Consider the following 26,555-nt stretch of genomic DNA (forward strand, 5'->3'; position numbering starts at 1 on the left):
GAACGCAGCGTGAGGGCGGGGCGCGGCGTCGGGGGCGGGGCCTGCAGCCGGGCCGCGGGCGTGCGCGGCCCCTTTAAGGCTTGGCCTACGTGGCAGCCGCCGGAGCCGCCGCCGCCGCGCAGCGAGGCCGGCCGCCGGGCACTTCCTGTGGAGGCCGCAGCGGGCGCCGACGGGCGAGGCCGAACCGCAGCAGCAGCCGCCGCCGCCGCCATGGGGCAGAACGACCTGATGGGCACGGCCGAGGACTTCGCCGACCAGGTGCGGCCTGCGGGGCCCCGGCGCAGGCCGCTCCCGCCCGCGGGCCTCTCGGCCTCTCCTGGGGGGCGCGGGCACCGCCCCGACCACTTCCCGCCTGGGGTGCGCTGCCCCCCGAGCGGCCTGGCCCGGAGCCTGGGGTGCGCTGCCTCCCGAGCGGCCTGGCCCGGAGCCTGGGGTGCGCTGCCCCCCGAGCGGCCTGGGGTGCGGTCCCCCCCACGAGCGGCCTGGCCTCGCGTGTACTGGGCTCGGGGCTGGGACCTCTTGGGGGGCAGGGAGGCTGTGTTGGGGTCCCCTGGCCTGTGCCGATGTGAATGCGCGTGGGAGGAGGGCAGGCCTGGGCTGGGTGTCCCTTACCCAAGTGTGATGGGGGAGGCCGCCCTATGTCCCCCCAAGCTCTGGGACCGCCTCCTGGAGCAGCCCCATGCACCCCCTCTTTGGATAGCACTGTCAGGGTTAGCTGCACCCAGGCGGGTGGGGGTGCTCTCCGGGAGCCCGTTATGTCCACAAACCATCGCCTGCCCCACAGGCTGGCTCATCCTAGTCTGGCTCCTGGCCGACAAGGTAAACTTCTTGTCCGTGGCCCATGGAGCTCTGGGCTGTACCACCTAGGGCCTTTCTGTGGCTTTTACCTATCTGTTGGAAGGCGTGTTCTCAGGGGCCGTGAGGCTCCCCTGGCCTGGCAGCACCCTGGGGGAGAAGTCCATCGCCTTGAGGCCCTCTGCCCCTCACCAGCCACGCTTCCCCTTCCTGGTGCTGCAGATCTGTTATCAGGAGCTTCCAGGAATCGGTGTTGATCGCTGGGTTGTGGGTGACCCAGTTTTACTTTCCCACCCCCAGTAACAATGCCAGCAGCTGAGCCCCGCTGGCGAGGGGTGTCCCAGGGCCCCGGGATGCCCGCAGCTGGCCCTGCTGGTGAGGGGGTCCCTGCACCTTAAGGCCCCAGGATGCCCGCAGCTGGCCCTGCTGGTGAGGGGGTCCCTGCACCTTGAGCACCCCCCCTCCAACCCGGCCAGCCCTGGCTTCATGAGGAAATTTCATAACCAAGTCCAGTAAAATGTTTCCAGTCAGGCTGCTGCCAGCTTGACATCGGCCCCGGCAGCCCTGGCTGTGCCTGTATCTGGCGCTCCCTCTCTTCCTCCCCTCTCTGCATTTTGTTTTCAGTACAAGAAATTTTTTTTTTAAGATTTTTTTAAGAGGAGAGCGAAAGAGCCACCACCTGCTGGTTCGCTCCCATGGTCACGGTGCTCGGAACTGAGCTGATCTGAACCAGGGGCTTGTGGGTGCAGGGGCCCAAGTACCTGGTCACCCTCCACTGTTCTCCCAAGAGCATTAACTGGGAGCTGGATCAGAAGTGGAGCAGCCTGGACTTGAACCAGCATCTGTATGAGATGCCGGTGCCATGGTTGGAGGATTAGCCTGCTAAGCCACGGCACTGGTCCTCTGGAAACTGTCCAGACCGCTTAGGGGTGCTCAGCCCTCTCTGGCCACCTGGTTGAGTGTCCCCAGGGCGTGTCCGGGGGCCATGCGGCTTTGCAATGGCAGTGTCCCAGTGTGCACACGTTGGAGTCCTTGGTCACGTAGGGTGACTCCACTTTCCTCATCTCGTGGTCAAGAACCAGAAATGAAGTGACCACCTGAGTCTGACCCTTGGACCTGGGCTGCAGAGGGTGGATGCTGGGGACGTCAGGTCCCCGACACCCGTTAGTGACGTCACGGATTGAACTCGGATGCCGTGGGGTTGGTGTCTGCTGCATGGCTGTCTGCCCCTGGCATTGACTGGGGTCCTCTTGCTCTGGGAAGCTGGCCTATGGGGATGTGCTGGCTGCTCTGAGGGCGCCCTCAGGCCCTGGCCAGCGCTCTGGTAGACTCCGCCTGCACATGTCTGAGCCCACTGGTGGTCTCCTGCGTGGCCCTGGAGGGTGGGAGAGTTGGTCATGAGAATTGGGGTTACCCCCCCAGCCTGGGTGCCTGCCTACCCCAGGAGGATGCCTGGGCCTGCAGGTGCCAGCAGGTTGGCCATGAAGGTGGATTCGTGGCCGACTGACGTGGCTGGGGCCCTGGTGACTGACTGCTCAGATGGTTCCCTGCAGGAGGCTGCCTGCTTGCATTGTGAGTGTGAGGCAGGGCGGTGGGGCGGACACACTTCTTGGCCTGCTGCGTTTGGGGGCGCAGGGGCAGACAGAGAGGTCAGGTGGCTGGGTGCAGCCCGTCCTGTGGCCAGCTTCGTGTGTGCGGGGTTCTCAGTGTGGAAAGCCAGGCCGTGCTCCCAGCTCGGGGGAGCTTGGCACTGCTCACTGCTCCTACTGGGCAATGTCCAGGGGGAGCTGTTGGAAGCCTGGAGTCACAGTGAGTCACCGAGTGCTGCTGCCTCCTGTGGGGACGGTCACTGGGCCTGTGGACTGTGGACCTGGGCAGCTTTGGGCCCTGGTGACCGCGACGTTGGCAGCCTCTGCGGGTAGCAGGTCGCCTCTGGCTGTTTGTCCTGGTTGCAGCCACGGCCCAGGTCCTTAGCGGGCACTCGGACAAGCCCCTTTCACGGCGGCCCAGCTGTCCACACTTCTCCCATCACTTGGCTACCGCCCCTGCATGTGAACCATGTCCCGATTGGCCACGAGGCTCCCAGGGAAGTTTGCCCGACACCAGGAGCCAGCTACTGTCCCTGTCCTACTGGCCAGCTGGTAGGCCGGGTCTGTGTCCACGTTGCTGCCTCGTCCAAATCCCCCAGCGAGGTGCCTGTCAGGCGTGAGCTGCGCCTCACCCCGTGGCCTGGTATGGGCTGTGCGGGGGATCCTGGTACTTCCCCGTGTTGAGTGGGCTGCAGCAGGGGCTGGCTGGGCCCTCCCTGGCCTTGGTGTGGGTGCACAGGGAGGGAGCCCCAGCGCCAGCCTTACCGCTCCCTCTAATCCTAGAGCCAGACACTCCAATTAACGGGAGCTGGCTCATCAGGCAGGCCCTTAAACACGGTCTGCGCTGCCGGAGAGTGGGGGTGCCGCCTGGGGGTCCTCAGGGAGGCTGCAGCTGGGCAGAAATGTGCATCGTTGGCGGGAGGCAAGTCTGTACACCTCTGCCAGCTGCCTGGGCTGGACCCCTGGCCAGCTCTGCTGCCCCGTTGGGTGTGGGAGGGCTAGGCCAGGTGGAGGCCCCGTGGCAGGCCAGTGGTGCACAGCTGGATCACACGGGTGACTGCCTTGTTGCCGAGCGGCCCGGGAGCGCCAGCGCTGAGGCAGAGGTTGGGGGGTGGGGTGGCCGAATACATGCTGCTTTCTGCCGGCTCACAGCTCACGTGGGACGAGACAGAAGCTGTTTTTTTTTTTCCCCCTTTCAAAAAGACTTATGGGCTCGGCACAGTAACCTAGTGGCTAAAGTTCTTGCCTTGCAAGCACCAGGATCCCATTTGGGTACTGGTTCATATCCCAGCTGCCCCACTTCCCATCCAGCTCCCTGCTTGTATCCTGTGAAAGCAGCAGAGGACGGCCTGAAGCCTTGGAACCCTGCACCCGTGTGGGAGACTCAGAAGATGCTTCTGGCTCTTGGCTTCGGGTCGGCTCAGTTCTGGCTGTTGCAGCCACTTGGGAAGTGAATCAGTGAATGGAAGATCTTTCTGTGTCTCCTCTCTGTATATCTACCTTTCCAATAAAAATTAAGTAAACCCTCTTTTTCTTTTTTAAGGATTGATTTTGGAAAGGCAGGGTTAGAGTGAGAGGCAGAGCTCTTCCATCCGCCTGTTAGCTTCCGAAATGGCCGCCACGGCCGAGGCTGAGCTGTGCATGGCCAGGAGCTTTCCCAGGTCTCCCAGGCGCTCGGGCCCTGCTCCGCTGCTGGCCCAGGTGCGTGAGCAGGGAACTAGATCACAAGTGGAGCAGCCGGGATTCAGGCTGGCACTCCTGAGGGTGCTGGCACTCCCGAGGGATGCTGGCCCCGTAGGTGACTGTTCAGCCTGCCGCACCGCAGCACCGGCCCCAGCAGTGGTTTCCATCAGCATGAGGGCCCGAGCGGCCCCTGTCACCGGGCGCGCCCTTTAGACCTGCTCCGGCGTGTCACTCTGGGCGGGGGCCTGATCTTTCTCCCGAGGGCCTGCTGCGTTATCGGCTTTCTCTTCCTTGTATCTGGGCTTTGCGGAACGGGACGGGGGCATGCAGGGTGCACCTGTTGTGCACAGCCGCTCTGAGTCACATCTGCGGCGCGCACAACCTGTGGACAGAAGAGAGCTACTCTGCTGTCTAAAGCTGAGGGGCCTCCTGCCCACTGCCCGCCAGCTCTCTGCAGACGGCCTGGGAGAGCAGTGCAAGATGGCTCAGGACCTGCTTCCCACGCAGGACAGTCGGAAGACGCTCCAGGGTTCCAGCTTCAGCCTGGCCCGGCCCTGACCACTGCGGTCATCTGGGGAGTGAGCCAGCAGATGGAGGGGGCACTCTCGCCTGCCATCTCCTCTCTGCCTCTCTGCCTTTCAATTAAATACATCTTAAAAAGAAGAAAGCTTATTTATTTGAAAGGCTGAGCTACATGGAGAGAGGGAGGCAAAGACCTTCAATCCCCGGTCACTCCCAGGTGGCCGCAATAGCCAGGGCCTGCCGAGGGGGTGGGGCCGCCTTCCTGCTGTCCTGTGTGCACTAGCAGGGCGCTGGGCACCAAGTGGAGCACCAGCTGGAGTTGGCGTGCTGCAGGATGCCAGTGTTGCAAAGCACAGCTCAGCTTGCTGTGTCTCCGTGGGTCAGGACCCTCAGCTTGTGCAAAGTGGTCCAGAAGTCCAGCCCAGGAGGCTGCGCTGCAGCCCTAGGGGTGGGCCCCTCCCCTCTGCGCAGTGTGGACAGGCCTGATTGGCAGGGACCAGAAATGCCCTAGAGCCCATGAAATCTAGTGGGGCGAGGGGAGGCTGGGTGCTGCCAGGTGTCCCCATTCTGCCCTGGACGTCCATCTGGCATGTCATTTCGTTTAGGACGGGGCTTGTCCCGTCACAGGTCCAGGTGCCCCTGGGGCGGGAGGAGCGCCTGTGGCGTGTGGCGTGCCTCAGCGCCTGTGTGTGGCCCGCAGTTCCTGCGTGTGACGAAGCAGTACCTGCCGCACGTGGCGCGGCTGTGCCTCATCAGCACCTTCCTGGAGGACAGCATCCGCATGTGGTTCCAGTGGGGCGAGCAGCGCGACTACATCGACAGCACGTGGGGCTGCGGCTACCTGCTGGCCTCGGCCTTTGTGTTCCTCAACCTGCTCGGACAGCTCAGTGAGTGCCCCCAGTCCACGAGGAAGGGACCTGTTCTTTGTGAGCCGTCTCCCCCTCCCCGTGCCTGCAATGGAGCAGGAAGCTCCCCAGGGAGGTGCCAGGACAGGTCCCCCTGTTGGTCCTCGGGGGGCCTCAAGGCTCTGCTGCCGCTGGGTGAGGATCCTAGCTGGGGAGCTGCCCCCCCCACCACGTGCCCCCTGAGCCCGCCTCTTCCTCTGCAGCTGGCTGCATCCTGGTGCTGAGCCGGAACTTCGTGCAGTACGCCTGCTTCGGGCTCTTCGGGATCATAGCCCTGCAGGTACTTGTGCCGCCCTCTCCCCGGGTCTCGGTGCCCAGAACCTGACCTTCCCTTAGAGCAAATGGGGCTGGTCCCAGACAGGGCCGCCTCTGCCCCGGGGCTCTCAGACCCTTCCCAGGCACTGGCGGAGGTCACTGTGGCCATGGTGCCCCAGCGGTTTGGCAGTGCCCTTGCTGTCCCTAAGCCCCATCAGCGTCTGGTTGTCTGATCACCGATGACCCGTCTGCCTGGCACCTGGGCTGCTTCTGCAAGCAGGCGTGATTTGGGGAAATGTTAAGCCGCCTCTCTCTGTCCCCACAGACCTTTGCCTACAGCATCCTGTGGGACTTGAAGTTCTTGATGAGGTAGGTACACGCTGGCCGTCGGGTTCTCTTCTCGGTCCCACATCGCCAACCTGGAATAGTCTGTAGTGGGTGGTCAGCTGGACTCCTTGCACTAACCAGTGTGCCTGGAGTCTGTGACCACCAGCGAAGGCTGCCCTGCCCCACCCCTTAAGCTGGGTGAGGTTGCTGTGGGGCGCCCCCTGCAGGATGGCCCTCCAGAGCTGGGTCCCAGCTGGCATTCCCTCCCTCAGGAACCTGGCCCTGGGGGGCGGCTTGTTGCTGCTGCTGGCAGAGTCCCGCTCGGAAGGCAAGAGCATGTTTGCTGGCGTCCCCACCATGCGTGAGAGCTCCCCGAAACAGTACATGCAGCTGGGGGGCCGGGTCCTGCTGGTCCTCATGTTCATGACCCTGCTGCACTTCGACGCCAGCTTCTTCTCCGTAAGTACCCTGCCTTGCTGGTGCCGTGTGCCCAGTGCTTCCCCACAGGAGCCTGTGTGCCATCCCTGGCCTGGGTGCCATGCCACGAGCAGGCTTCCCTGTGAGAGCCTTTGTGCTGTGGGGCTGGGTGGCACGCAGGCGAGGATGCACTGGGACTAGGGGTTGCTTAGAACTGTGCTAGACTGCCCCAAGCTGCCAGTGGGAGCCAGCGGCGCCAGCCAGGCCCGTGCATAGCAAGCGTGTGGCCTCTTGCCCCGTGCAGATTATCCAGAACGTGGTGGGCACAGCGTTGATGGTGCTCGTGGCCATTGGCTTCAAGACCAAGCTGGCCGCTCTGACCCTGGTCGTCTGGCTCTTCGCCATCAATGTCTACTTCAACGCCTTCTGGACCATCCCCGTCTACAAGCCGATGCACGACTTCCTCAAGTACGACTTCTTCCAGACCATGTCAGTGATCGGGGGCCTGCTGCTGGTTGTGGCGCTGGGCCCCGGCGGCGTCTCCATGGACGAGAAGAAGAAGGAGTGGTAACCGCACGCCGTGAGGACTGCTCACCGGTGGAGCCGGCCTGGCGCTCACTGTCCCTCCCCGCCCCTGGTAAAGGCACAGATGTTTTGAGAACTTTATTTGCAGACACCTAGAAATTGCTGGCTACCCATGGGCTGACTGCTGTGTGCCCGCAGGCCGGTGGCTTCGGAGGGTGGCCCAGCTGCTGGGCCCGACTGGTTTCTCTTCTTGCGGGGTTGAGTTGTACTGTGAGCTGACAAAATTGTTCATTTAAAGCAGTCTCCCTCATATTTTTAAGTTTACATTCTTAGCTTAAACTACTAAATGATCTGGGATGGCTGAGCCCGTCAGCCCAGGCTGCCAAACTCCCTGCTTGAAGCCACACCAGTGGCTCCCTGGCCCTACACACATCACAGGAACCCCACAGCCAAAGGGTGATGCAGTATTAGGAGGTCCCCAGGCTGCTGGCATGGCCAGGCCCTTACGCTGGCCCTGGGCAGGTAGTGGAGCCAGCCTGGCTGCCTCCATTGGCAGGTGCACGGCACAGCGCAGCAGCAGCCCTGTGGCCCTTGGGCCGACCCAGGCACCTCACCTGTGCCCAGCTTGGCCCCGACGCCCATCCTCCACCCTGGAGGCCGCCACTCAGTGCGGCCAGTCACCTGCTCCCATTTGTGATGCCTTACCTATTGGATCGCGATCCTGGATTTAAAGTTTTCTAACATTGCCTTATGCCATGGTTCCCTGGGGTCTCACTGCTCGTCTCACTTGTCTGCATCACAGCACCGGGGCACTCCTGCTCAGGCTGTGGACTTGGGGTCTGCCCTCCAGTCAGCAGCCAGGCACGCCCCCAGCTCCCGGCTCCCTGCTGTGCCCCTTCTCTCATGACCAGTTCGCTTACTCTTGGGGGTGATGGCTGTTGGCCAGGGGCCTCCTCCCACGGTCCCCTCAAGGTTGTGCATTTTGAACCTCAGCAGGGCTGTCTCCCATGCCCCCTCAGGTTCCTTGTGGCTCCAGGAGGCCACGTGCAGGGCCAGCCCAGGTCCCTGGCCCGACCCGGGGACCTGGCCCAGGGTGCTGCCCGGCTGGCAGCTCGAGATCGACAAGTCGGTTTTGGCGAAACAATTTCTGAGAATTCTTTGCTTTATGTGGGAAATAGGTATAAATCTCATTTTATGCTGTATTTTATATCTTAGTTGTGTTTGAAAACGTTTTGATTTTTGAAACACATCAAAATAAATAATGGCATTTGTGGTATGCAGTGTGGTCCTGTGGGACCCCAGCCTGGGCTCCTCCTTGAGGCTCCACTGGACACTGCTCAGGTCACCGCCAGACGACGGGCACTCGGGACAGCCAGCTGCAGCTCAGGAGCCCGGCTGCTGGCAGGAGCCGGAACCCGCAGTGCCATGGCGGCGTTGGAACTTCCTCCGCACGGGGCCCACCTGCTTCTGGGGAGGGATGGGGTGAAGTCAGAGGCGCCCCCAGCTTCAGGGCGAGGACCCACTCCACCCACGATAGGGGTCCCTTCTGTGTGCCCCAGGTGGGCGAGGGGTGTGGTACCCTGGTCCTGAGGCAGATGCTGGGAGGCATGCCCTGCCAGCCCCCGGCCAGCCATGGGACCCACAAGAGCTCACCTTGCGACGCTTGGGGACCCGCTGCGGGTCCTTGTCCATCTCTTTCCTCCGTCCTGCCGGGTGCCCCAGCCTCATGTCGTCCTCATCTGTCAGGGGGCCACCATCCGTGCTCTCGGGCCCCCCCAGGTCCTTCCTGCTGAACAGCTCCGCTGGAGGAGAGAGCTGGCTGCAGTCACAGGGGCCAGGCAGGGGCTTGGCAATGGGCCCGGCCCCCGGGTCGCTTACGTGGGTACAGGTCTGTCATGCTGTCATCACTCAGGGCCCCCTCCTCGTCCCCTGACGCGGGCTCCCAGAAGGCTTTCTGCCGCTCGGGACCGGCGCCGTCTGGCTTGTCCTGTCCGTGCTGTCGGCGGTGCCGCAGGCAGGCGGGCACAAACTCCTTTCCTTGCTTCTGACATTCCTCATCTGGGAGACAAGGCCGCACGCTGCTATCCTCCTGACAGGACCCAGCAGCCAGGTCCTTGCTGTTCCTGAGTTGAAGCCACTGTCCCCTCCTGCGGGTGGCTGCAGCTTGCTTCTAGGATGCGGCCCACGCCTCTGCCGGTCCTGCCCACTGGCCTCGGCCAGCAGCCCCTGGGCTCTTGGTCAGCTGCCCTTCATCTCCACCAGAAGCCACCATGCCCCGCAGCCTGGGCCCCTCACAGCCACATTCTCACCCTTCTGGACCGCTGCCCTGAAGTGGTCCTGCTGTCCTCAGCACCAAAGCCATACGCGGGTGCCCCATCTAGCAGCCTCCTGCCCACTCCAAAGGAGCGGAATACTGCCAGGGGCAGCTCTGGGCACGGGCCGGGACCTCGGCCCTGTGCCAGCTTGTGGATGTGTGTGGGGGCACCCGCCTGGGAAGCCAGGGCCAGGACAAGTGCCACAGCTGGGTACCCCTGTTAGCCCAGTCCCTCCTTCACAGGGTGGCACCTGCTGTTCCACACCACTCACCTCCCGGTCCTCACTCCGAACCGCAGCTGCACCCACTTGCACGCCCCGCTAGCCCGCCATGCCCCGTCCACCCTCAGACCGTCCTGTCCGGCCCCAGGCCTTGGAGAAGCGGCCTCAGGACACTGCAGCCCCTAGGACCCGTCCTGAGGGCGCTCCCCCACACCCGCAGCGCCCCTCGGCCCACCCAGGCACGGTGCGTGGGCGCACGCAGCATGGTGCGCCGGCTCACGCCCGCTTCCCCGCGGGACTCACACTCGCGCAGGGCTCTCTGGAAGCGACGGCCGCGCGTGTGTCTCAGCACGTGCTCCGGGCACTTGTTGAGGTGCCGCAGGGTGAGCCGACAGAACAGCTGGTGCCTGCGGGGCAGCGAGACGCGGGCGTTCGGCGGGGCCGGGGTCTGTTCGCGGCCGGGGGCAGGCGGGGTCCCCACCCGGACCACCTACGGGTTCTTGGTGCTGGGCACGATGTGCGGCTCGAACTCGGCGTAGTCGAAGGCGGGGCAGGCGCGCGCCAGCCGCTGGTATTTCTTGCCGCGGGTGTAGACCTGGAGCTCAGGCAGGCGGCAGGGCAGCTCGTGGCCGGTCAGGGCGCACTGGACCTGCGGCGCGACGGTCCCAGGTCGGTGCTCCGCGCTGGCCGCGGCCTCGGCCCGTCCTTTCCCTCCCTTCCGTCCCGCAAACCTTGTGCGTGCCGGGCAGCAGCCGGAGGCTCGGGTGCTCTCGCAGGAAGGCTCGCACCTCGGCCGGCAGCTCGGCCATGGCCGCCGCGCGCACCACGTGGAGCCGCGGGCGGGCGGGGCTCGGCGGCCGCCCCGGAAGCAGACGCCGTCCGCCCCGGGAACGCCCCCGGGCCGCCGGGGCGATGGCGGCGGCGAGGCGGGCTTGGCGGCTGCTGCTCGCGGCGTGCGCCGGGCCGGGCGCGCGCGGCTGGGGCCGGCCCGCGAGCTCACCCGCGCTCCCGTGCGCGCAGGTCCCTGCCCACGCCTACTGGAGGAGTGTCCCGGGGGTCCCGCGGCCTCCAGGTGAGAAGGGCGCGCCGGGGCTCCACGCGCTCAGGGGAGGGGGCGTGCCGCGGGAATCCCGGGTCCTGTCCTGGGGGCCCGGCCGCCTGCGCCTTGTGCGGGACTCGGGGCTGCTGACCTCCCGCAGGACTGGCCTGCGGGCCCGGCAGGTGCGGCAGCAGCTCGGCGGCGGGCGCGGCGGCCTCCAGAGCCGGCGAGGACTCCGTCCTGCAGTGGGTGCTGCTGCTCATCCCCGCGACCGCCTTTGGCCTGGGGACGTGGCAGGTAGGCCGCCCGGCTCTGCGCCCTCAGCCCCGCGTCTGCCGAGGCTGACGCTGTGTCCCCGTAGGTTCAGCGTCGGAAATGGAAGCTGAGACTGATCCAGGAGTTGGAGGCCAGGGTGATGGCGGAGCCCATCCCGCTGCCCGCGGAGTGAGTGTGGCATTGGCGGGACCCTGGCTTTGCCCGCTGCGGGGGAAGCTGGCAGCCTGCCTTTGACCCAGGCTTTGCGCTCCGGTGCCATTGCTGTCTGCAGCTGAGGGCAGGGCGTGGGTCGTCAGCATGAGGGTGGCGAGTGGAGAGGGGGTACCAGTGACTGCGTCCCCAACCCTCTTCTTTGAGGGACAGGCACGTCCACCAAGTGGATTCGGGGTAGCCCTTGGCGTGACGACTTGGCTAGCAGGTGGGGTTGTGGCCCACGTGGGAACCCCACTGCCTGTCCCGGCTGTGCACAGCTGGCCGCCCCCTCGGCATCCCCCACCCCCACACAGCCCGATGGAGCTGAGAGAGCTGGAATACAGGCCCGTGAGAGTCAGGGGGCACTTCGACCACTCCAAGGAGCTCTACATGATGCCCCGCACGCTGGTGGACCCGGCACGGGAGGCCCGCGAGGCCGGCCGCCTCTCCTCCTCCACGGAGAGCGGTGCCCATGTGGTGACTCGGTTCCACTGCACTGACCTGGGGTGAGTGGCCTGCTGGGCACCCGGGACATTGTCACAGAAGCTTCTAAGAGGAAGGGGGTACCGGGGCCCCCTGGAGATTGGCGGTCTGGCACAGCTCTGGAAGGGAGCAGCCCTGAGTGCCAGGGGTGGAGTTCTTACCTTTAGGAACCTGGGAGTGGGGGAAGGGCAGGTCAGCTGGGCAGGGGTCACCAGAAGCTTGAAGCCTCGCGGGTCCCTCACACGCTGGGGCAGGGCCAGGCTCCTCAGGCCCGCCTCTGTCATCCCTTCCCACCTGCTGCTCTAGAATCACCATCCTGGTCAACAGAGGGTTTGTCCCCCGGAGGAGAGTGAACCCCGACACTCGTCAGAAAGGCCAGGTGAGGACACGTGCCCACGTGTGGCGGGCTCTGGGCAGGTGGCCCGGCAGGCAATCTCACGCCACCATCTCGTTGCAGGTGGAGGGCGAGGTGGAGCTGGTCGGGATGGTGAGGCTGACGGAGACCAGGAAGCCTTTTGTTCCTGAAAACCACCCCGAGAGGAACCACTGGCACTACCGGGACCTGGCAGCCATGGCCAAGGCTGCGGGCACCGAGCCCATCCTCATCGATGCCGACTTCAGTGCGTGCGCGTGGGGCCTGCTGCGGGCAGGGGTGCAGTGTGCCCAAGGGGTCACTGTGGGCTCCATCCCACTGTCTTGCAGGGAGCACTGTCCCAGGAGGCCCCATTGGGGGACAGACCCGAGTCACACTCAGGAACGAGCACCTACAGTACATTGTGACCTGGTGAGCCCCTGCCCCAGCCTTGCCCGGCCAGGGGCCCCGGCGGCCAGGGCTGACCCCTTCCCCCAACTCCAGGTACGGCCTCGCCGCGGCCACCTCGTATCTGTGGTGGAAGAAGTTCCTGCGACGAGCCCCCTGATGGACACAACCACTTGGGTTGACCACGTCATGTCATCACAATAAAGCTGTAACTAGACACTGGCTGGGACAGGCTTTATTATGTACAAAGGACCCGGCCGCATGCTCATCCCAGCTTCGTGGCCAGCTCCTTGGCCTTGGCCTTCTCCAGCTTGGCGATGCGAGCCGCCGACTTGGGGCCCAGCACGTTGCCGCCCCAGTGTCGGCGGATCTCGTCGTAGCGGTCGTTGTAGTTGGTCCGGATGGCTTCCACCAGCTTGGCCAGGGCGCCCTTGTCCTCCCTGTGGGGACACGAGACCCGTGGGCTGCGGGGTCCTGGGCCCCCCTTCTGGAAGGACCAGTGGGCCAGCTGCCTCAGATACGCTGTGACCACACGGCTGGTTCAGGTGAAGAAATTCTTGCCCATCACCGGCAGGGCTCCCAGGGCTGAGCTGGGGGGGGAGGGCACTTACGAGTTGACCTGCGTGAAGGCCACGGTGGTGCAGGTCTTGCGGTGGACCAGGCGGCCGAGGCGGGCCTTGCCTTTGATGATGCAGTAGGGGACGCCCATCTTGCGGCACAGAGCAGGTAGGAAGACGACCAGCTGCAAGAGACGGAGGGTGAGCAGGCCGCCACGGCGGACGGACGCTCCCCGCTGCGGGCAGCTCTGGCTCAGGGTTAAAAAGCTCGGTATCCTACTCCACGGGGAGGTCAGGGAGAAGGTGTCATCACAGCCAGAGACTGCCACCAGGGTCCCCACTGCCCCCACACCCACCTCGATGGGGTCCACGTCGTGGGCGATCACCACCAGCTGTGCCTTCTTGTTCTCCACCAGCGTGGTCACCGTGTTGACCCCTACAAGAGCCCCTCCGTGAGCCCCGGCCCGGCCCTGCCGCCCCCACCCCGGCCCCGGGGGAGGTCGCACCTGCCCGCAGCACCGGCGGCCGCTTGGTCGGCACGTCCCCCTTGCCGGCTGCCTTCTTCTCGGCGCGGGCCAGCAGCCGCTGCTTCTTCTCTTGCTTTGTCTCCGGCCGGTACTTATGGGCCAACTTGAGCAGCTGCGTGGCTGGGGGCGTGGACAGCGCCGTCACCTGGGGCCCCCTGACCTGTGAGCCCTGCGCCCTGGTGTCCCTGTCCCTCCACCTGTGCTGTCCCTGTCCCCCCACCCGTGCCGGCCCTGCGCCCTGGTGTCCCTGTCCCTCCACCTGTGCTGTCCCTGTCCCCCCACCCGTGCCGGCCCTGCGCCCTGGGGTCCCTGTCCCCTCACCCGTCTGCCGGTCCAGCGCCTGCGTGAACTGGTTGATGGCCGGCGGCACCTTGAGCCGCTTGTAGAGGATGGCGCGCTGCCGCTGCAGGCGGATGTAGCGCGGCCACTTGACGAAGCGCGTGAGGTCCCTCTTGGGCTGGATGTCCTGTCCTGGAGGGCACAGAGGCCAGTGGGTGCGGGGTGGGGCGCCCCGTGTGTCCATGCGGCCCCCGCGCGCCCAGGGCCCCCCGAGGCAGGCGCATCAGCGATCTTGGTGGTGTGAGGTCGTCACCGCGACTCGGATAGCAAATATTCAGTCACATCATCTGCACCCCGGCCCCGGGCCCCCCACACCTGCCCGGGTCCCCCGACCTCCCCGCGCCCCCCGATCTCCCCGGGCCCCCCAGACCTGCCCGGTCCCCAACCTCCCCGCGCCCCCCGCTCACCGATGCCGAAGTTCTTGGGCCTCTTCTCGAACAGCGGGTTCACCACCTTCTTGGCCTCCTGCTTCTTGACCACGGCGGGGGCCGGGGCCACCTTCTTGCCCTTGGCTTTCTTCCCTTTGGGCTGGGGGCCGAGGGAAGGAGCGCGGGGTCAGCGGCCGGGCCCTCCCGCACCCCCGCGCCCGCACCCCCGGCCCCGCAGCGCCGCGCCCGCGCCGGGATGGACGCGGATGGAGCCGGGCCCGGCGCGGAAACCCGAGACGCGGACTCACCATCTTGGCGGCGGAGGGCGAGGGCGAGCCCGGGGGATTGTGGGCAATTTGTACGCCACGCCGAATATCGCGAGACCCGGCGGCCGCGCGAGATCTCAGCTTTAAAGCGACCGGCAGTCGCTGAAAAGGGGGCGGAGCCTCCGGAGGCGCGGATTCGGCCTGCAGAGCAGCTTGCTGCTGGCAGCGCGGGTTCAGCCCGGGGAGCACGGAACCTGGCGGGTTCAGGGAGTTCAGGGGCGCCCCAGATCAGCAGGGTGTGACCCCCCGGTCGCTCGCACCCCGTGGGCTGCAGCCGCCGGCGCCATGGCCCAGCAGCGGGTCCTCCCGCAGAGCAAGGAGACGCTGCTGCAGTCTTACAACAAGAGGCTGAAGGACGACATCAAGTCCGTCATGGACAACTTCACCGAACTCATCAAGACGGCCAAGGTGGGCGGGCAGGCAGGGGGCCAGGGGCAGGGGGAGGAGGGGCAGGGGGAGGAGGGACGGGGCAGGGCGAGGAGGGCTGGGGGAGGAGGGCCGGGGCAGGGGGAGGAGGGCCAGGGTTGGGGGAGGACGGTCGGGGGAGGGGGAGGACGGCTGGGGGAGGAGGGCCAGGGGCAGGGGGAGGAGGGCTGGGGGAGGAGGGACGGGGCAGGGGGAGGAGGGCCAAGGGCTGCGAGAGGACGGCTGGGGGAGGAGGGCCAGGGGCTGGGGGAGGATGGCCAGGGGCAGGGGGAGGAGGGCCAGGGTTGGGGGAGGACGGTCGGGGGAGGGGGAGGACGGCTGGGGGAGGAGGGCCAGGGGCAGGGGAGGAGGGCCAGGGTTGGGGGAGGACGGTCGGGGGAGGGGGAGGACGGCTGGGGGAGGAGGGCCAGGGGCAGGGGAGGAGGGCCAGGGTTGGGGGAGGACGGTCAGGGGAGGGGGAGGACGGCAGGAGAGAGGAGAACAGCCAGGGCAGGGGGCGAGGAACAGGATGGCCAAGGTGGGCAGTGGGCAGGGGGTGAGGAATGGGATGGTCAGGGCAGGGGGAGGACGGCAGGGGGCGTGGGGTGCCCTGCACATGGTACATGGTCAGGTGGGGGTCCCGCCCCATGCCCACACTCCGGGCTGGACGCTTGGGGCCAGTGTCCCCTGCCCGTTAGGCTCCTTGTGATGATCTGTGAGAAGGACAGGAGAAGAGTGGACACAGGGTGTGCTCTGCCAGGTGGGCAGAGCAGTCAGCACGTAGGCAGAGGTGGGTGGGCCTGGCGAGGACCCCCGCATCTGCTCCAAGACCGGTAGGACTCATCACCCTGTCCACCTGTCCGTGGGGACCCGCTCCTGGGGACGTCTCCGAGGCTGAGCCGCTAGGCTCCTCTGCGTGGGTCTTGTCCGTCCCAGCCCCTTGCAGGCTGCTGAGTGCCCAGTGCCCATGAGGCACGGAGCCCTGGGAAGCAGGATGTGCCCGTGTTCTCCGTGGGCCAGCTGAGGTAGGCTTTCTTGTCTGCTTCCAGATTGAAGACGAGACGCAGGTGTCACGGGCCACCCAGGGCGAACAGGACCACTATGAGATGCATGTGCGAGCTGCCAACATTGTGAGTGGCAGGTGGCTTCCAGACGGCCGTGGACAGGCAGCCATGGGTGTTCTGTGGCTCCGCGGTCATGGCAGGGTCCGACCAGCAGAGGCTGCGATGGGGGAGGGTCTGGGAGCCTGCGGACCCTGGCCGGTCCCTCTCTGGGACGTGCTGGGCGGGCCCCGGAGGGGCAGGCCCCGCCCCGGCCGCCCCCAGCCTCCCTGGTGATGCCGCTGTAGGTACGAGCCGGGGAGTCCCTCATGAAGCTGGTGTCCGACCTCAAGCAGTTTCTCATCCTCAACGACTTCCCCTCGGTCAACGAGGCCATCGACCAGCACAACCAGCGGCTGCGCGCGCTGCAGGACGAGTGTGACCGCAAGCTGGTGGCCCTGCGGGATGAGGTGTCCGTGGACCTGTATGAGCTGGAGGAGGAGTACTACTCGTCCAGGTACAGATAGGCCCGGGCCGGCCGGGCTCCGAGCGCTCGGCGGACAGACACTCGGCAGCCGGCTGCTGGGGCCCCGCTGTGCAGAGCGACGCACCCCCAGGACTCGTGGGAGTCGGGGTGGATGTCTGAAGGGTGGCCCCTCCCGCCGTGCGGAGCGCCTCCCAACTGGGCCACGTCTGAACCCACCTGTGCCTGTGCCCGTCTCAGCTGGGCCTACCTCCTCTGGACCGCCCATGCCCTGGCTGCCAGTGCTTGCGGTAGGGGGCTGTTGGCAAGCCCCAGGCCCGGAGGCCGGAACTGCATGATCAGAAACAGCCTGCGCAGCCAGCCAGGGCACGGCTGTCCTCACCCTGTCAGCGTTCCCTTTGAGGGAGCGTTCAGGCGCTCCAGGCCCTGGACAAAGCTTGTCACCCTGGCTCCCGGGGCCCCCAGCGTCTGAATATCAAGAGCGAGTGGGTTGGAGGGGCCCTGAGAAGTCAGATGGGCCTGGCTTACACAGGGGACCCTTGTGTCAACCCTGCTGGGTGGCAGGTACAGCGTCCCTCCTGGCCCCCCTCACCCATCCTGGAAGTGGATCAGATACGCCCCTCTTGGACCCCTGGAAACCATACAGCGGGGTCCTTTGCCTTGGGTGCCCTCTCCTGTGAGCTGCTGTCAGGGTACGCCTGGACATGGCCAGCAGGTGCACTGGCCCCTCCCTCCCCAGCCACGCCAAGCAACCTACTGCTTGCCTGCCCGCCCGCCTGCCTGCCCGCTCCCCTGCCTGCCCACTGCTGTCTGCTTGCTCTTTCTCATTCTGTTCTCCGGGAGAAGCAGGAGTGTGCCTGCAGCATGCTGAGGGTAGGTGCCAGCGTAGGGCAGGAGGTGCCCCATGGCAGAGCCTCAGCCGTGTCTGGGCCTCATTATTAGTTGGCAAAGTTATTCTCAAGTGCCCCGTGGAGGCTGGGGCACTGCTGCCCAACCATGCCTTAAAACCAGAGACTAGTGAGCGGGGGCTTGGGGAGGGGAGGGCCCCCTGCTACGCCTGGCTCTGCACCAGGCCAGCCCAGGGCAGGGGCACGCAGGACAGGGGTGTCTGCTTCCTTAACTCGGCTCTGTCTTGCTCCCCCTCCCGCTTTCCTTTCCGGCTGCTCCTGTCTCCCGGGGTTTCTGGTGGCCAAGCTCCAGTCTGTGCGAAGCCAGTGACCTGCCTTTGTGCGAAGCTTACTGGAGGTGGGACCATGACGAGGACTCTGCGCATGGCCTCGCGGCCCCTCTGCTGGCGTCCCCAGAGCCCGGGCCGGGCCCCTGCCGGCCACAGCCGCCACCCACGCCCACACGGGTGGCCCTGGTCCCACGGAGCATGCCTGAACCCACGGGGCCTCTAGCTCAGGACTGAGCTCCAGGGCTCCCTGCCCCGGGTGCCCGCCACTGCTCTGCCGCTTCCAGCCTCCGTCCACCCGCCCCTCTCCCCACAGTGACTGCAGGGCCCTGGGAGCCAGGACAGCCCACCCCAGCATTGCGTTGGGGGCTCTGGGAGGCCCTGAGGGCACCACCGCCAGCCACACCTGGCCTCCTGTCCCCCTGTACAGCCACGAGTCGGCAGAAAGCAGAAAATTCTGTTCCGCTGTTTGGTGATGAGACTGTCCAATAAAAATGCCACCACCGGTTTGTGCCGGTTCCTGCTCGGCCCAGGGGTGTCCTTGTCTCCAGCCCCATTGGCCCTGGGCTCCAGGCTGGCCCTCCTGCTGGGACCGCCAAGTGTGCAGCTGAGCCACACAGAACTGCAGGGCCCGAGCCCAGGCGCCCTGTCCTGGCTGTGACCAGCTGGGAGGGGCAGCGGTACCCAGGGCCAGCAGGCTAGGATGGGCAGGACGGTCAGGCGCTGGGACCTGGTGACCGCAGCCCGGGCCGGGGTGCCTCAGCCCAGCCCATCTCCACAGCATGAAGGACGCTGCGACCCTGAGGGATGGTCGAGGCGACTGGCCGGGCCTCCACTCGACCAGTCCTGCCAAGAAGCCCGGGAGCAGTGGGGACGCTCAAGTCGGATCCAAGTGGGGTCAGGGTTGGCACTGGGCACCGCCCTGGCTACCAGCTGGTGCGAGCCATGCCCCTGCCTGCAGTGTCTGCATTCCATATAGACACTGGCTCAAGTCCTGGCTGCTCACTTCCCATCCAGCTCCCTGCCTGTGACCTGGGCAAAGCCTGGGGACCCTGCACCCGTGTGGGAGACCCGGATCGGCTCAGCTCTGGTCACTGCAGCCACTTGGGGGAGTGAACCCGCTGATGGGAAGGTTTTCCGTTTCTCCTCAGCAAACCTGCTTTCCTAATTTAAAAAAAAATAAATTTAAATACAAACATTTTGAACAGACTTTGTGTTGCAGCTAGGACGCGCCCCGGGGAGGCCCAGGTGTCGGCGGCCGGGTGGGGCGTCCAGGCTTTGGGGCGTGAGGCAGCGCACGGATCGCCGCGGCCGCCGGAAGGGCGCCTGCCCCGACGGCCCACAATGCCCCGCGCGCGCGCGCCTCTTCCGGCGGCGGCTGGTGGCGCGTGCGCGGGCGGAAGACGGCGCTTCGGGGTGCGGGCTGGCCGGCCCCTGTCCGGGAGCTGCTGCGATGGCCTCTCTGCTCGCCAAGGACGCCTACCTGCAGGGCCTGGCCAAGAAGATTTGCGCGCAGCCGGGCCCCGAGCCGCGGAAGCGCAAGTGGGGTGAGCTGGGCAGGCGGACGCGCCGCGCCCCGAAACGCAGCCAGCGCTCCTCATGGCGGGGGTCCCTCACCGCTGGTTCGGGTGGTTTTGCATTTCAGCGGGGAAGCCCCAAGGCTCAGAAACCGCCAGGCCGCCCAAAAAGAGAAGGAAGAAGCCGGCCAAGAAGTCGCGGGAGCCTCAGGGGAAGGCCCCAGGGAAGCGAGCCCCCGAGGCCGGGGTGCGGGAGCCAGCCGCCGCGGGTGAGGGGGCACAGGCCGGGATACCCGGGGCCGGGGTGGGGGTCCGGAGTTCCTGGAGTCGGGGTGCGTGGTGCCTGGAGTTAGGGTGGGGGTGCCCGGAGCCGGGGTGGGGGTCCGGAGTTCCTGGAGTCGGGGTGCGTGGTGCCTGGAGTTAGGGTAGGGGTGCCCGGAGCCGGGGTGCGGGGCCAGTGGCGGCCTCGGGTGAGAGGTGCAGGGAGCTGGGCAGGGCACGGGCTCTGGGTGTAGCTTCTGCTCGGCGTGGCAAAGGCAGGTGCTGTCCCCCAGTGACCCAAGGGGGTCCGAGGGCTGGGCTCAGCGGCAGGACGCTGGGATGTGGAGCAGGCTCGCTCCACCTGCTGGCCCTGCAGGACAGTCTGCCATGGAACGCGGTGGAATGGCCTGGAGCTGCCCTGCTGAGTCCTCAGTGGCCTGGGCAGCGGCCCTGGGGCAGCGGGGAAGGGGGCCGTCTCAGGTCGCAGCCTCTCGGTCCCATCCCTCCTCACAGGTGGCCCGGCCGCACCGTCTGACTCCGTCTTTGCCCTGGACGTCCTGCGGGAGCGACTGCATGAGAAGATCCGGGAGGCCCGGGGCCAGGTGGGCCGGGAGAGCTGGCCAGGCGCTGGCTGGGGCAGCCCTTGCTCCCTCACCTCCCCGGCGGGTGTGGTGCAGCGCTCTGCTTGGCGCTGGGACTGGAAGGCTGCGAGGAGAGTGGGAGCTGGGGCGAGGTGGTGCGCAAGGACTCGCAGCTCCCCACGCCGCATGGGGGTGTGACCCTGTTCATCTGTGAAGGGGGGATGGCCTGTGAGCCGTGCCTGCGGTGCCTGCGGCACCTGCCACCTGGTGATGGCATGGCCATGCTGATGGCCCTCGCGCCGGGCAGTACGTGGCTCGGCCTCTGGTGCCCTGTGCACGCAGCTCCTTGGGCGCCCTCTGGCTTGGGCGACCCTGACGGGGACTCTGCCCTCCCCGTAGGGGGCTGCCGCAGAGCTGTCACCTGCCACCTTGGAGAAGCGGAGACGCAGGCAGCAGGAGCGGGCGCGCAGGAAGAGGAAACGCAAGGAACTGCGCGTGCGGGAGAAGGCCGCCAAGGCCGAGGAGGCTGAGGCTGCTGCGGCCGGGCCGACCCCCGAGGCCCCCTGCAAGCAGCCCCCAGAGCCGCCCGGGCTGATCTTCAACAAGGTGAGGGGCGCGGTGCCCTGAGGGCCCCGAGGTGCCAGGGCGGGAATGTGGGCACTGACGCCGGCTCCCGCAGGTGGAGGTGAGCGAGGATGAGCCGGTGAGCAAGGCCCAGCGCCGCCGGGAGAAGCAGCAGCGGGTGAAGGGGAACCTCACGCCGCTCACGGGCAGGAACTACCGGCAGCTGCTGGAGCGCCTGCACGCGCGCCAGGACCGGCTGGAGGCGCTGCGGGAACAGGACGCGGGCAAGGCGCAGGAGCTCGAGGCCAAGATGCAGTGGACCAACCTGCTGTACAAGGCCGAGGGCGTGAAGATCCGCGACGACGAGGGCCGGCTGCAGGAAGCCCTGAAGCGCAAGGAGCAGCGGCGGGCGCAGCGGAAGCGGCGCTGGGAGAAGCGTGCGGCGCACGTGGTGGAGAAGATGCAGCAGCGCCAGGACAAGCGGCGGCAGAACCTGCGCAGGAAGAAGGCGGCCCGCGCCGAGCGGCGCCTGCAGAAGGCCCGCAAGAAAGGCCGCATCCTGCCGCAGGACCTGGAGCGGGCCGGCCTGGCCTGAGCGCCCGTGCCTGTGGGCTGTGTGCACCCAGGGTGTAGGGTGACGCTGCGGTGCCCAGTGGGGCACAGCCCCGGGAAGACCGACGTTCACTACCCCCTAGTGGAAATCTCCCTGGGGACAGATGAGACCCCAGAGGTGGGACTGTGGGGGTCCTCCAGGCGGGGCTCTCCCGGGCCGCACACAGGCTGGCACACCCAGCACTTCCTTCTCCCACTGTGCACTGTGGTGGGCAGCGGCATCCCAGCCATCTTGATGTCCAACACTGATCCTCCTGCCACCCTGGGCGACACTGACTGGGGGCCCTGGATGGTGAGTTGACAAGCCCCACCATCTCCTGGAGCCGGTGGGGGTCAGGGAGACGGCTGCGGGTTGTGTCCAGTGCCTGCTCCCTTCCTGAGCAGCCCCCCAATGCCGGCATTCATCTTCTCTGGGGCCCCACCATGTCCTGCGTGTGCTTGGGACCCCAGCACAGTGGGACTGAAATAGTGAATGGGCTGGTGGAAGTTAGAGTAACTGGGGCTAGGGTTGGCATGGCTTAGCAGGGAAGGTGAACACCCGTAGTGCCCACCCCTTGGGCCCCCATTTGTACTCTGGCTGCTGTGTTTCCAGTCCATCTCCCTGCTGGAGGCCGTGGACAAGCAGCAGGAGATGCCCGCATACGTGGCCCTCACTGCCCATGTGGGAAACCCGGATGAAACTCCTGACTGTGGTTGCAGTCATCTAGAGAATGAATTTTGTGCCTTTTAAAAATAAATTTTTAAGAAAACGGAAGTGACTGGATTGTGATTTTTTTAGGCTTGGGGAGAGAGATTGGGAGACACCCGCAGCTCCTCGGGGTTCCCTCTGGGTGCTCCCGAAAGTGGCTTTGGTTCAGTTGCAGAAGCTGGGAGAGGAATTGCCTCTGGCTCCTTGCCTCGGCCTGCCCTGTGCTTGAGCTGGGGCCATGGTCTTGGGGGACCCACCAGTGGAAACAGTGAGGGGTCCAAGGCCCTTTCCCTGCACCCCGTTTTTCACAGGCGTTCCCCACAGTCCTCTGGGATACCTCCCTCCACATGTTTTTTGAAAGTGGGAGAGGTTCTGGAGGAATTCCACAAGAGGCGTGGGAGTGAGTGCCTCGCTGTGGCAGGTGGTCAGGGTCTCGGCCCCGACCAGGGTGGGAGTCCAGACCCACAGAGGAAGGCTGGCTGGCAGCTGGCAGCGCGACGCCAAGGAAAGGCCAGGCCTCGGTGCCTTGCAGGCAGGTCACTGACTGCCCCTTGGATGACTTGTGCCTGCCGGAGAATTCGCTTCACCTTAGCACTTGAGAAGATGAACTTGAAGCAAGAAAACGTGTTTATAAAAACTGAACTTGGCTGCCGTGTGGTGCAGCATGTTAAGCTTCCTGCGATGTGGACACCATGTGAGAGCTAGCTCAGATTCCACGTGGGGCGCTCCCATTGGGCCTGGAAAGAGCAGTCCTTAGGAGGCCGTGGGGGACTGGGAGATGGAGGGAGCTCCAGGCTCCTGGCTGTGGCCTAACCCAGCTCCGGCCGACCACCACAGCCATCTGGGCAGTGAACCTGCAGGTGGAAGAGCTCTCTTAACTGCCTTCCAAAGAAATGAGTTTTTTAGATGGTGAGCAGAAGCAGAGTTGCTGTTTTAAGTCCAAAGGAGTGGCAGTTGCGTAGCAACCAGAAGACCCGGGTGGCAGTCGGCCCAGTAACTCCAGCAGCTACATCACTGGGCGGCACGCATGTAGCCCACTTGTACCGGAAGCGTCCTGTTGGTTGGCGCCGGTACAGTGTGCAAGGTTGGACTTGGGGAGTGTTCCAGGCTGCTCGCACAGCCAGGAGGGGAGAGAAGGGTCCAGTTCAACGCAGTGCTAGAATGCCTGTGTGTGATGTAGTGGACACCACAGCTGCTTCCCCACTGGAGGCAAGTGGCAGTGTCAAAAACCCGCTGTGGCCTTGTAGCACAGGTGGGGCCCAGCGCCCTGCACCCTGCAATCCCCCCCAGGTACCGGGACTGGCATGAGCGTGGCCAGACGAGGGGCATGCCAGGACCGATCATGTTGCATGCTCAGTGCCCCGTGCTGGAGGCTGGGCCCAGTGTGGGAGTTGGCTCTGAGGTCTGCAGCAAGAAGAGAAAGGCAGGTGGCAGCTCCGCTGCGTGGCTGCCTGGGCTGGCTCCCAGGTAAGTGCCCAGCATGGCATGTGCAGTGTGGTAGAACCAGGGCCACAGAGGGACAGTCGGGGCAGAGCTGACCCAGGCAGGCCCTGGGTGTCCAGCAGTGTGCAGAGGGCAGGCCGCGTACCTCAACCCCAGCCATCAGCGTCAGAACCTGCCCCCACCTGCTGCAGGTGGCCGGCCCGTGTCTGATGGCCTGTGACTGACGGCCCGTGACTGATGGCCTGTGACTGACGGCCCGTGTCTGACGGCTGTGTCTGACGGCCCGTGACTGACGGCCTGTGATGGGCTTCCTTTCTGGAACGTCTTGCTGGGGCCTTCAGTCTGGGGTGAGTGGTTCCTGCAGCACTGTGGTGTGACACCATCCTCCGGCTTGCACTGCCCGGGGTTCTGTGCAGGCGGGGCATCCTCCTGAGTTCCTGTTAGTGCCCCAGGACCGTGACTTCTGGCTCCCTGGGTTTTCCTTTGGGCTCTGATCTGCCGCTTACCTTGACGCCACCCTCCAGTCCTGGTAGGGGAGTGAGAACAACCTGGGACAGGTAGGCTGACTATTACATGGGGCAGCCAGAGGGGGGCGGTATGGCGTGAGGTTGATGAGTCAGCTTGCTTCCTGCCCGGCCTCTTTCATTCTGACTGCTGAGTTGAAGTCCGGGGAGGAGACGGTTGGTTCATTTCTAGACTCCTGCTCTGGTCCTTTGGTCTGTTTGTCTAACTCGATGGCAAACCAAACTGTTTTATGTACTGTCGCTTTGTATTAAGTTTAAAAAGAGGAAATGCTAGTTCTCCGACTTTGTTTCTCAGAATTGATTTTGCTGTTGAGGACCCGGGCAAGCCCATCTAGCCCGTCTAGGAGTAGGAGTGACAGCCCTCACACGGGGAACTCAGCGGCAGAGTTCTCCCAGCCCCCCATCCCAGCTTCCTGCTAACGGCACAGTGTGCCAGGCTGCAGGCGGCCCGCCTGTGGCTCCCTGTCACCCACCTGGGAAATCTCCCAGCCTCATCGCAGCCCTAGCCCAGGGGGCAGTGACCCAGGACGGAGAGCAGGCCTGCCTCTTTCTCGGCCACGCACACACGCAGGCGTTCTTTTTCAAAAGGGAATTGCCAGAGGAGCTACAAAACGACGTGATTAGTGAATAAAAAGGAACCAAAAAAACAAACAAACAAACAAACAAAAAGCCCCGAAACAAAGACGAAAACATGATGTGGTTAAAGAAAAGAAGGCACAAGGTTTCAGGCCAAGTTTGTTTTTTTTTGCGGGGGAGGAGGGACTCTGTTGTGGTGGAGTAGGTTAATCTGGCCTCCATGTTGGAATGCTTTTTCTTTTGTCTTAATTTGTTTATTTTTATTATTTGAAAGGAAGATTCACAGAGAGAAGGAAAGACAGAAAGATCTTCCATCCACTAGTTCACTCCCCAAATGTCCACAACAGCTGGAGCTGAGCTGATGCGAAGCCAGGAGCCAGGAGCTTCTTCTGGGTCTCCCACACAGACAGGGGGTCCAAAGTGTCTCCCACACAGACAGGGTTCAGTGGTCCAAGCACTCGGACTGTCCTCTGCTGCTTTCCCAGGCCATAAGCGGGAGCTGGATGGGAAGTGGGGTAACCGACATGAACTGGTGCCCGTGTGGGATGCTGCTGGTGCCGCAGGGGCAGGGATAGCTGGCCTGGCTACTGTGCTGGGGCCCCTGGAGTGCTGGCCTGAGTCCCGGCTGCTCCACTTCTGATCCAGCTCGCTGGGAAGGCGTGGAAGACGGCTCGGGTGTTGGGATCCTTCTGGGATCTTTCATCTGGATAGGCACCTCCTGTTGTGGTCATTTGGGGAAGGAATCAGCAGGGAGAGGCACTCTCTCCTTTTGCCTTTCAAATAAATAATTTTTAAAGGCTTGTTTATTTTTTAATTTTTAAGTTTTCGTGATTTAGTTCCTTAGACTCAAGGAGTCCCTTTCTGCCCCGCCCGCACTGCTTCCCCTCTAGTGTAACAATAGTTAGTCCTTCCAAGGCGCTCACAGCCCGCGGTTTTATTACTTTAGTGTATCCTGACATTGTAGGTATAGGGAAAGGTATAAACTCCAACATCCTTTTTTAAATTGTTAACAACTCCTTTTATTTTATTTTTAAAGGTAATTATATTTTTTACATAATTGTGATTTTTACATAGTTGATCAGGGTGCAGAGGCTTAAGGACTACACGAAGGTGGGTGACACCATTATTTCCACATTTTTTTTTCTTCCTGTATCTGGGGGAAGTGGCGAGATAAGGGGAGAAGCCACACCGCGCCTCCCAAATGCCTCCGTACCCTAGGATGGACGACAGCCACCCGATGCCATCCCAGGGTCCCCAGTGTGGGGCACACTCTGAGGGCACTGTTCAAGAGGTTTCGGTAGTTGAACAGTTCTGAATTACTGCCGATCTCGCCACTGGAAGCGCGAGGAAATCTCTCCAGAATCCACTGGCTGACGTAGCTCACCTTAGAGCCTCCGACTGCTCGGATAGTCACTGCCAATGCTTGGTTGGGGTAGTGTGGGGCTCAGGGGCAAAGGGGTCGCTAAGTCAATAAGATGGTGACGGTCAAGGTCACTGGGTTACACGTGGTGAGCAAGATGGCGGCCAAGCACAGAGCCCTGGGCGTGAACCAGGGCAGGGATCAGGTTGTTCCAAAGAAAGGCTGATCGGCCAGGGCCATTTCTCTCACCTGCCCTGGCCCTTGAGGGGTGGCTTCCGCAGTCCTGCTCCCAGCAAGTGGCTCCTAGTTCTTCCCGCTGGAGTTCTGGGACTCCTGGCCTGAGGCTATCTGTACCTTATGTAAGAGTTTGTACTTCCCAAATAAGTCGGAACTGCTTAGACAAAACCCTGTGTGTCTGTCTCTCGTGTGCCGAGGCTGGATGGCAGGCAGCAGGCTCACCCCTCCGGCAATGGGGTACTGGAGGGATCTGTGGGGGAGACCCCTCATCTGCTGTTGTGGTCCCAGGTCTGCAGGCCCCCAGGGACTGCCACGTCCTCCATGTGCATCTGGTTGTGCCGCCGCACTGCTCCATCTAAGCCACCGAGGAGGCCCAGTCTGGCATGGCCTGTCTCACCTTGGCATTTGCCAGTGGGTGCCATAGCCTGGCCTGGTCCAGCCCACCTCCAGTTCCAGGTCACGCTGGCAGGGGCCCCCAGCCTGACCCGGCCTGACCCACACTCTGTTCTGGTGCTGATTCACCAGCAGGTGATATGAACTGGTCCAGGCTGACACGCCCCCAACCTGTGCCAAATGTATGCCGATGGGTACCACTCCCTGGCCTGGTCTGGGCTGCTCCCTATCATGGTTCTTGCACTCACCTGCAGCAACTGTGTCCCAACAGAGCAG

The 26,555-nt window shown here is 64.5% G+C and overlaps 6 protein-coding genes and 2 non-coding genes across 11 annotated transcripts; 4 read left to right on the forward strand and 4 right to left on the reverse strand.

The window, feature by feature from the left end:
- Positions 1-88: 88 nt before the first annotated feature.
- On the forward strand, positions 89-7,315 carry SURF4 (surfeit 4). 3 transcript variants are annotated; one of them, XM_040963390.1, is made up of 6 exons: positions 89-258; positions 5,290-5,476; positions 5,698-5,774; positions 6,075-6,118; positions 6,349-6,535; positions 6,798-7,315. In XM_040963390.1, exons 1-6 carry the CDS (start codon positions 211-213, stop codon positions 7,062-7,064), a joined length of 810 nt encoding a protein of 269 aa, XP_040819324.1. In that variant the 5' UTR covers positions 89-210; the 3' UTR covers positions 7,065-7,315. The 3 variants fall into 3 exon arrangements, with proteins under 3 accessions (XP_040819324.1, XP_040819326.1, XP_040819325.1); XM_040963392.1 differs by lacking the exon at positions 6,349-6,535 and having other exon boundaries at positions 134-258; positions 6,798-6,965; XM_040963391.1 differs by lacking the exon at positions 89-258 and having other exon boundaries at positions 5,374-5,480.
- A 942-nt stretch (positions 7,316-8,257) lies between these two features.
- Positions 8,258-10,368, reverse strand: SURF2 (surfeit 2). The gene is made up of 6 exons (XM_040963394.1): positions 10,285-10,368; positions 10,048-10,202; positions 9,857-9,960; positions 8,897-9,076; positions 8,672-8,820; positions 8,258-8,485 (listed from the first exon to the last, which is right to left on the reverse strand). The coding sequence occupies exons 1-6, from the start codon at positions 10,360-10,362 to the stop codon at positions 8,402-8,404; spliced, it is 750 nt and encodes a 249-aa protein (XP_040819328.1). The 5' UTR covers positions 10,363-10,368; the 3' UTR covers positions 8,258-8,401.
- Positions 10,369-10,796: 428 nt separating this feature from the next.
- Positions 10,797-12,520, forward strand: LOC121144834 (surfeit locus protein 1). Its single transcript, XM_040963398.1, has 6 exons — positions 10,797-11,036; positions 11,375-11,566; positions 11,850-11,922; positions 12,001-12,163; positions 12,246-12,327; positions 12,400-12,520. Exons 1-6 carry the CDS (start codon positions 11,008-11,010, stop codon positions 12,461-12,463), a joined length of 603 nt encoding a protein of 200 aa, XP_040819332.1. The 5' UTR covers positions 10,797-11,007; the 3' UTR covers positions 12,464-12,520.
- Positions 12,521-12,523: 3 nt separating this feature from the next.
- RPL7A (ribosomal protein L7a) lies at positions 12,524-14,458 on the reverse strand. Its single transcript, XM_040963393.1, has 7 exons — positions 14,403-14,458; positions 14,134-14,254; positions 13,709-13,858; positions 13,367-13,507; positions 13,217-13,296; positions 12,915-13,045; positions 12,524-12,743 (listed from the first exon to the last, which is right to left on the reverse strand). The coding sequence occupies exons 1-7, from the start codon at positions 14,403-14,405 to the stop codon at positions 12,569-12,571; spliced, it is 801 nt and encodes a 266-aa protein (XP_040819327.1). The 5' UTR covers positions 14,406-14,458; the 3' UTR covers positions 12,524-12,568.
- LOC121145153 lies at positions 13,109-13,178 on the reverse strand. The gene has a single exon (XR_005881950.1). It is a non-coding gene; the product is annotated as a small nucleolar RNA SNORD36 (small nucleolar RNA).
- Positions 13,946-14,018, reverse strand: LOC121145155. Its single transcript, XR_005881952.1, has one exon. It is a non-coding gene; the product is annotated as a small nucleolar RNA SNORD24 (small nucleolar RNA).
- A 215-nt stretch (positions 14,459-14,673) lies between the features above and the next one.
- On the forward strand, positions 14,674-18,051 carry MED22 (mediator complex subunit 22). The gene is given in 5 exon segments (XM_040963399.1): positions 14,674-14,828; positions 15,875-15,955; positions 16,174-16,382; positions 17,544-17,659; positions 17,662-18,051. Coding segments are annotated over 5 exon segments (600 nt in total). The 5' UTR covers positions 14,674-14,705; the 3' UTR covers positions 17,733-18,051.
- An 890-nt stretch (positions 18,052-18,941) lies between these two features.
- SURF6 (surfeit 6) lies at positions 18,942-22,180 on the forward strand. Of its 2 annotated transcripts, XR_005881913.1 has the most exons (6): positions 18,942-19,070; positions 19,169-19,309; positions 19,815-19,903; positions 20,282-20,488; positions 20,562-21,256; positions 22,168-22,180. XR_005881913.1 is itself a non-coding variant. In XM_040963383.1 (5 exons), the coding sequence occupies exons 1-5, from the start codon at positions 18,977-18,979 to the stop codon at positions 21,039-21,041; spliced, it is 1,011 nt and encodes a 336-aa protein (XP_040819317.1). In that variant the 5' UTR covers positions 18,942-18,976; the 3' UTR covers positions 21,042-21,519. The 2 variants fall into 2 exon arrangements, 1 of the variants encoding a protein (XP_040819317.1); XM_040963383.1 differs by lacking the exon at positions 22,168-22,180 and having other exon boundaries at positions 20,562-21,519.
- Positions 22,181-26,555: the final 4,375 nt, after the last annotated feature.

Source organism: Ochotona curzoniae, unplaced genomic scaffold (assembly GCF_017591425.1).
Source record: "Ochotona curzoniae isolate NIBS_2020 unplaced genomic scaffold, NIBS_Ocur_1.0 scaffold_3208, whole genome shotgun sequence".
Classification (NCBI taxonomy): domain Eukaryota; kingdom Metazoa; phylum Chordata; class Mammalia; order Lagomorpha; family Ochotonidae; genus Ochotona; species Ochotona curzoniae.

What these genes read in the sequence shown, in the direction of transcription:
- LOC121144834 (XM_040963398.1), top strand. Translation starts at nt 11,008, where the DNA reads ATGGCGGAGCCCATCCCGCTGCCCGCGGA. An exon ending in TTCCACTGCACTGACCTGGG is followed by an intron (nt 11,567 to 11,849) that starts GTGAGTGGCCTG and finishes CTGCTGCTCTAG; the next exon opens with AATCACCATCCTGGTCAACA. An exon ending in ACACTCGTCAGAAAGGCCAG is followed by an intron (nt 11,923 to 12,000) that starts GTGAGGACACGT and finishes ATCTCGTTGCAG; the next exon opens with GTGGAGGGCGAGGTGGAGCT.
- RPL7A (XM_040963393.1), bottom strand. An exon ending in GCCCAAGAACTTCGGCATCG is followed by an intron (nt 13,859 to 14,133) that starts GTGAGCGGGGGG and finishes TGTGCCCTCCAG; the next exon opens with GACAGGACATCCAGCCCAAG. An exon ending in GCCGCCGGTGCTGCGGGCAG is followed by an intron (nt 13,297 to 13,366) that starts GTGCGACCTCCC and finishes GGGCTCTTGTAG; the next exon opens with GGGTCAACACGGTGACCACG.
- SURF4 (XM_040963390.1), top strand. Translation starts at nt 211, where the DNA reads ATGGGGCAGAACGACCTGATGGGCACGGCCGAGGACTTCGCCGACCAG. An exon ending in GACTTGAAGTTCTTGATGAG is followed by an intron (nt 6,119 to 6,348) that starts GTAGGTACACGC and finishes TCCCTCCCTCAG; the next exon opens with GAACCTGGCCCTGGGGGGCG. An exon ending in TCGACGCCAGCTTCTTCTCC is followed by an intron (nt 6,536 to 6,797) that starts GTAAGTACCCTG and finishes TGCCCCGTGCAG; the next exon opens with ATTATCCAGAACGTGGTGGG.
- SURF2 (XM_040963394.1), bottom strand. Translation starts at nt 10,362, where the DNA reads ATGGCCGAGCTGCCGGCCGAGGTGCGAGCCTTCCTGCGAGAGCACCCG. An exon ending in CCAGAGAGCCCTGCGCGAGT is followed by an intron (nt 9,077 to 9,856) that starts GTGAGTCCCGCG and finishes CTTGTCTCCCAG; the next exon opens with ATGAGGAATGTCAGAAGCAA. An exon ending in CATGACAGACCTGTACCCAC is followed by an intron (nt 8,821 to 8,896) that starts GTAAGCGACCCG and finishes TCTCTCCTCCAG; the next exon opens with CGGAGCTGTTCAGCAGGAAG.
- SURF6 (XM_040963383.1), top strand. Translation starts at nt 18,977, where the DNA reads ATGGCCTCTCTGCTCGCCAAGGACGCCTACCTGCAGGGCCTGGCCAAG. An exon ending in GCCGCGGAAGCGCAAGTGGG is followed by an intron (nt 19,071 to 19,168) that starts GTGAGCTGGGCA and finishes TTTGCATTTCAG; the next exon opens with CGGGGAAGCCCCAAGGCTCA. An exon ending in GCGGGAGCCAGCCGCCGCGG is followed by an intron (nt 19,310 to 19,814) that starts GTGAGGGGGCAC and finishes CCCTCCTCACAG; the next exon opens with GTGGCCCGGCCGCACCGTCT.